The 6,325-nt window shown below is 35.4% G+C and overlaps 2 protein-coding genes across 4 annotated transcripts in view; one reads left to right on the plus strand and one right to left on the minus strand.

Moving 5' to 3' along the window:
• The window catches only part of HGD (homogentisate 1,2-dioxygenase), a 29,224-nt gene extending 24,160 nt beyond the window's left edge, over window positions 1–5,064 (minus strand). The window contains exons 1-3 of one of the 3 annotated variants that reach the window (XM_070741913.1): window positions 4,397–5,064; window positions 3,397–3,546; window positions 868–939 (exon numbers count right to left, since the gene is read on the minus strand). In XM_070741913.1, the coding sequence (XP_070598014.1) occupies window positions 868–936 (69 nt within the window). In that variant the 5' untranslated portion in view covers window positions 937–939; window positions 3,397–3,546; window positions 4,397–5,064. The remainder of the gene's footprint in view (window positions 1–867; window positions 940–3,396; window positions 3,547–4,396) is intronic. The other 2 variants (XM_070741914.1, XM_070741912.1) reach the window with 2 other exon arrangements.
• CFAP91 (cilia and flagella associated protein 91) overlaps window positions 1–6,325 on the plus strand; it is a 514,242-nt gene that overhangs the window by 352,695 nt on the left and 155,222 nt on the right. The window lies entirely within an intron of this gene.

The raw sequence follows: 6,325 nt of genomic DNA on the forward strand, positions 1-6,325 counted from the left end.
TGCAGTTTCTATTTTGAGGTTTATGAACAAAGATAATGAGCCAACTTGGCTTTAGTTGAATAACATAACCCATTTTTGCTTCTGTTGTAAATAACATAAATATAACTTTAGATAGTTATTGACAGTCACACTTTTGGAGAGTATCTTGGAGATGAAAAATGACAGGCGGAAGCTAACTAAAACCAGGACAAAACTTTAAAAGTTTGTTTTACAAGAAGAAAGGAAAGATTTGAATCTGAACTAAGGACCGAGTTTAGTTTTCTGGAAGAGGCAAATGATTTCACAGGTTGAACTAGAAGGAAGTTCCTCCTGCTGGGCAAAATCATGGAAACATCTTCAAGCACAGAGAAGTCTGTAGAAAGTCTCTTCATCTTCTCAAGCAAGGTTGTCTAGGTCAGTGTTTCCCAACCTTGGCAACTTGGAGATATCTGGACTTCAACTCCCAGAATGCTGGCTGGGGAATTATGGGAGTTGAAGTCCAAATATCTTCAAGTTGCCAAGGTTGGGAAACACTGGTCTAGGTAATATGAGTGCCTTGGTAAAGGCAATGTTTTCAGTCCCTTCAACATGCAAGGAAAAATCTTCTTGCCATTCTCATCTCCAGGTAATTTTCCTTTGATAGAATTATTTTATTAGAAACAAAAGAAGTACGTAACCCCATTTTAAAAATTGATGATTCAATGTGTTTCATACAAAATACATTATCAAACAGAAATACATTCTTCTAGTTATGTTGGCACTGGGGGGTTGTCCCCCCTTTGTTTGTCTATCCCCCACACATGTAGTTTTATTCTTGCTTTCTCAAAAGGCCAGGCGCAACAATCCTCTGGTCTTTTAGTCAAATCCATTTCCCAATATTTAAAATACCTGTCCTTCTGGTAAGGCTCCAGGACAGCGTGGATCTTCAGAGCTGAATTCATTATCAAATCCTGACATGTACTGCAAAAAACAAAAGGACACTTTATGCAAAGAAGTATTTCCTACTTTGTTGGAAAATTATAGTTTTGTAACCGAATCAGACATGCCCATCTAATGATAAATCAGAAAAAGATTTATCATTAGATGGGCATGTCTGATTCGGTTACAAATTAGATTCTAGATTTCTGAATTCAATTTCTCTTGCGATTATTTGATCTGTGCTGGAGGACATGGAAAGAAACTATCCTCAAACCATGGCGTGGGTTATAATGAAACAACTTCATTCTGTTAAGCCCAATCTTGATGTCACATGCCTTGCAGGATATTTGGAATTGATCTCCATTTTTTTTTTAATCAGCTACATTATATTCATGGTTTAATAAATCTGACTGATTTTCTTTATAAATCACTGAATTACCTCTAGAGTTAAAAGTGATACAGGCTCTTGTCTATTTCTTAAGAAAGAATCCTATTTCTAGAGAAATTTTAATGCCTTATGAGAGGAGTTAGCCATCCTAGAATCAGATAATGAAATTACTGCAGTCAAGAAGTCTGTGAGCTTAGCTGCAATTTTCATTCCTATTACCTTCTGTTTTATTGATTCTACAGAGTTGCATAGCCTCCTTAGTACAACTGATAGAGAAGATTGGTTAATTTTCAGGTTTTAAAATTTTAACTGGGAAATAACTTTCAGGCCCCCAAGTACTTTGAAGAGGAAATTTTAAATTTGAGAAGAAGCTTCCAACTTGTAGCACAGCAGAGTTGGTAATGGCATCTACTCCTTCATTGTCCGGCATAAAAAAACAGAACCATACATGAAGATTCAGTTTAACTGATTTATTACTAAGACCTGCTACCTGATATGCTAATAGCATGGGGGGATCTAATACTAAAATTACTAAGGCCTATGCACAGGAATCTTCTCAACTAATGGTTAATAACTGGTAAGAGTAAGGTGAACCTCCCAGTCTTCCCTCCCAGCTACTACAACTTTTACTACGGCAGAAGTCCAAGCAGAGTATATCCCTGTCTACTTAATCTGAAGTCTCCTGAACTGAAGTCTGTTAAATTAAATTGTTTCTTGTGATTCAGAATAAACTGATTTAAACAAATTGCTGTTGGAAATTAGTAAGATTTGGCTAGGCATGCCTCATTTAAGCTGAGTATTGTACTGTGAGTTCTGGTCTTGCCTTAGGTGCAATGCCAGCTGGGTCACTTGAGCCAGTCACTTTCTCCCAACCCTGGGAAGAACGCAATGGCAAACCACCATGGAAAAACTTTACTAAGAAAATTGCAGGGACTTGCCAAAGCAATCTCTAAGAATCACAGTTAAATGGAACAACAAAAAATAGTATGACTACAGTATACAGTAATATTTTGGGAACTTAATTCACTATTTTGAAATTTGAGAAAATACTTCCTGTGTTTTTCAATTACAGCTTTTCAATTGTCTGTTGATTCAGTCCTTTATCATAAAAAACTTTAATAAGCTGAAATGTGATCAATTAATTTGTCTAAAATGAGTTTCCCCCTGCTAATATTACCTACGAAACAGGATTGCATTCAATAGCACCTATCATCCAACTATCTATCTCTCTCTCCCCCCCACACACACCTTCCTATCATCCATCTATCTATCCATCCACCTATCATCTATCTATCTAGAAAAATTCTAGAAAAAATTTAATGCCTCATGAGAAGAGTTAGCCATCCATCCATCCATCTCCATCCATCCATCCTATTTCTATAGCTGCTGAACTTTGAGCAGGTTACAATTGTACCCGGACATTATGGGAAGTTGAACTTCAAAAACAGTTAAGGCACTCTTTTTATTGCATAACCTGAGTGGAATGTGAAATGCACGTCTAGACTGGCAATGCCCTCAATTTTAAAAATTGTTTGATATGTAGATATGGCTAGAGGATTGAATATGATCTCTACAAATAACCCAATAATGATTACTTTAAAAACACATAATTAGATGTCCAAAATTCATGAAAATTAGATGTCTCGATTCATGGAAATCAATGGAAGGACATGTTTATTGCTTCTATAGCATAGTACATAAAATCATCTGCTACAATGTTCTTTCTGTCAATGAATGCTTCAGCTTCAATCACAACAATGCAAGAGCACACAAAGATACAAACTTAATGTAAACCGTCCCAAACTTGATTGCAGAAAATACAACTTCAGCAGCAGAGCAATCAATGCCTGGAATGCACTACCTGATTCTCTAGTTTCTTCCCCAAACCCCCAAATCTTAAATCTTAGACTGTCTACTGTAGACCTCGCCCCATCTTAAGAGGTCTTTAAGGGGCGTGCATAAGTTCACCAAGGTGCCCACCGTCCCTGTCCCAATTTTCCCTTATATTCATTTCCATTTCATGTATTCATAATCATGTTTATACTTGTATCTGTTTTCTAATACATGTTTAATGAAAATAAATAAAAATAAAATAAAAACAGTATTGTTACCAATTAAAATGGTAGAAAGAGACAAGCTTTACAGAGGGGCTTCAAGTTAGGGTTTTTCAAGTGAAGTGTCAGGTAGGTTGAACCTGGTTAGATTGATGGATTGCCAGGTCTAGGAACCTTTCAGAAATAATGAAAAAGTCACTCCTCCAGCTGCAATTATAAAATATATTAATTGTGTGCAATTAGTTTGCTTGATGAGCTGGCTGAGAAATAACCTTTCTACGATTTGCTAAAATATGGATTTTACAGAATGGTCAGAATATCCCCCCCCCCTGCATTAATGAGTCAGTTATCTCTTAGCTCTGTATAACTGATGAAATTTAACCTTCCAAATAGTTTTCTAAGAGATCACTATTAACAGTTAATGGAATTAAATTCTTATTCAAAATCTATTTTGTTGCATCAGACCCTCTTGGTGAAATGGTTCCATTCATTTGGAAATTATTATACAAAGCTGTTTTGGATTATCCCCAATGTTAAGAAATTTATAAAAGCATGACACTGAGTAATGCTTGTTAATTATTTTTCTTATATGTTTAACACATTCCATATAATTTTGAAATAGCTCTTTATAAAGAGGTGTTGTAATTCCTGTTTCCCAGCATTTTCTAGATTTAAATCTATTTTAAACATGTTAAAAATGTAACTGTACAGCAGTTAGATTCTGCCACAATCTAAATTTGAAAATTAATTACAAAGAATGAAAATTTAAATATACAGCTTTAAATAAACAGGGCAAAAACTCCTTACTTCAAGTAAATGACATCATGGACATCAGCAGTTAAAGCTCTAGGAAACATCAGGGCCAGGTTTTTGTCTGCTCATAGAAAGCATTTATATCTGCAGGAAGGATTCTCTCTAAAAAGCTATTTCACTACTTCACCTCAGAAACTATGAAAGGGTTCTGCTCTGTTCAGAAATATATTAATGAATGGGAATGAAGAAATTCTGAAATCTTCTAGTCAAAGCTACAGGATACAGATTTTCACTGTTAACTTACCTTTAACTCTGTTTCTTCCATGTTTCTTTTCATTCCTGAGGACATTGCAAAAATTAAGTGTGTTTGGTCAAATTACTGCCAAAATGGTCTCCAAATTTATTTTCTTTTAGCAGCAACTGGAGAAAATTAAAATAGCACAATGGCAACCAAGCTATCCTGCAAGTGAGAAAGTCCAAGAGAGATTTCAAACTATTTACTCAGTTGAGCCTGGGTTTAATGAAAAACAGGCTTCTCTTCTGGAACTAGTGGAAGGATCTCTGCAAATCAACAACCAGGAAAAAGGGGGAGGAAAAAACTGACTCGTTTTTTGTAATTTTATTTCAGACAATGTTAGCAATGAAACCCAGATATGAGAAAGAAAAACAGCATTTCTATCCCTAAGCCTTCAAAATTACACTAAGAACAAGGAGCAAAGAATATCTAAGTGGTGCAGAGCCTTATTGCTACTCATCCCCACTCCACAGGAAAATGAAATGAACTAAAGAATCTGTGTTCTTCCTTCATATTGCGTAAATTTGTCTCTAAGGCATTTGTTTTAAGTTGTGGGGGAGAGTGGAACTGGAAAGACATTAAAGCCTTCTTTACTTGTAAAAAGGCTTGCCAGTGAGGCTGAAATCAAAGAAGCAGAATAGAAAAAAACCCTGTCAAGTCAGAGGAAACGCTAGGGAACTATTATGGTTGAGGTTAGCCTCATTTAAAAAAATGTTCTTTTTAAAATTAATAATGCTCAAGTAAATAATGGACAAACTGGTGTCAGCTTTTGCACCGATTTCCCCCCCCAAAATTGGTATTTTACAAAGAGCTTGCAATTCATTCAACTCCTGCCTTAGGCACGAAAGCCAGCTTGGCCCAGTTACACTCTCAGCCCAACCCGCCTCACAGGGTTGTTGTTACAGGGAAAATAGGAGGAAGTTGCATTGGATATGTTCACCATCTTTGAGTTGCTTATAAAAATAATAAAGGGCAGGATATAAATTTAAAAAAATACTTTTGTGTCATTAAATCAAACATGTTTCAGCTCTCCACCCCATCTGTGGTCTACCATGTTACTATTACCGATAACATGAAAGTTATCACTGCACCTCATCTTCAGATCTTTACATCAATGGGCAAATTGGAACAATCTTTTTTTATATATTCTTTGTCAGAGGGCTTGCATATAAATGTTATCCTCATCTTCACAATACAATTATTTTGGGTTTCTGCTCACAATATAAAATTCCAAGGGATAATAGTTATTATAGTTGCAAAATGATTCAAATTCAATTTCTAAACTTGGTTTTAGAGTAGGCCTTTGTCTGCATTCTTTAATACAGCAAGATTTTTTTAGTGGGTCTCATGGCAACTGCTAAGGAATAGATCAACTTTACCAAAAATGCTTTCTGTTGCAGACGTTGCAAATACTGACAATCCATTTAAACAATGGCAGAGGGTCATTTCTAAGGTTATGACAAGGGAAAAAAACTAGAATTAGATACGAATTATTGCAAGATGCTAAGGAGGGGATTTGGCAGATTTGAAATTGTATTTTTTTAATAGAAAAGTTTATTAAATGTACAGTATTTTGAAATATGAAATTGTATTTTGATACATGGTGTCTGGCCTAGTTAAAAGAGTGGGTGAACCTTCGGAAAAAGAGGCTACTTGATTTAGAAGGCCATGAATTAAGGTTTGGATGGCAACAAAGTTAAAGTTAATTTTAATAATCACTTTGCTAGATGTGCCATACTAAGATTTTGGAATAAATATAAAATAAGTTTTTCTATTAAGTTGCCTCTTTGGGTGCCTCCCCAGTAAGCCTTTTTTGACAAAAGAAATGGGGATGAAGTCAGACTGGTGGACTTATGGTAAAATAATATCTTTCAACTACTTCACCTTCAACCGCAACAATACACGAGCACAAAATCGATTTAAACTAAATGTCAACTG

This window comes from Erythrolamprus reginae, chromosome 2 (genome assembly GCF_031021105.1).
Source record: "Erythrolamprus reginae isolate rEryReg1 chromosome 2, rEryReg1.hap1, whole genome shotgun sequence".
Taxonomy (NCBI): Eukaryota; Metazoa; Chordata; class Lepidosauria; order Squamata; family Dipsadidae; genus Erythrolamprus; species Erythrolamprus reginae.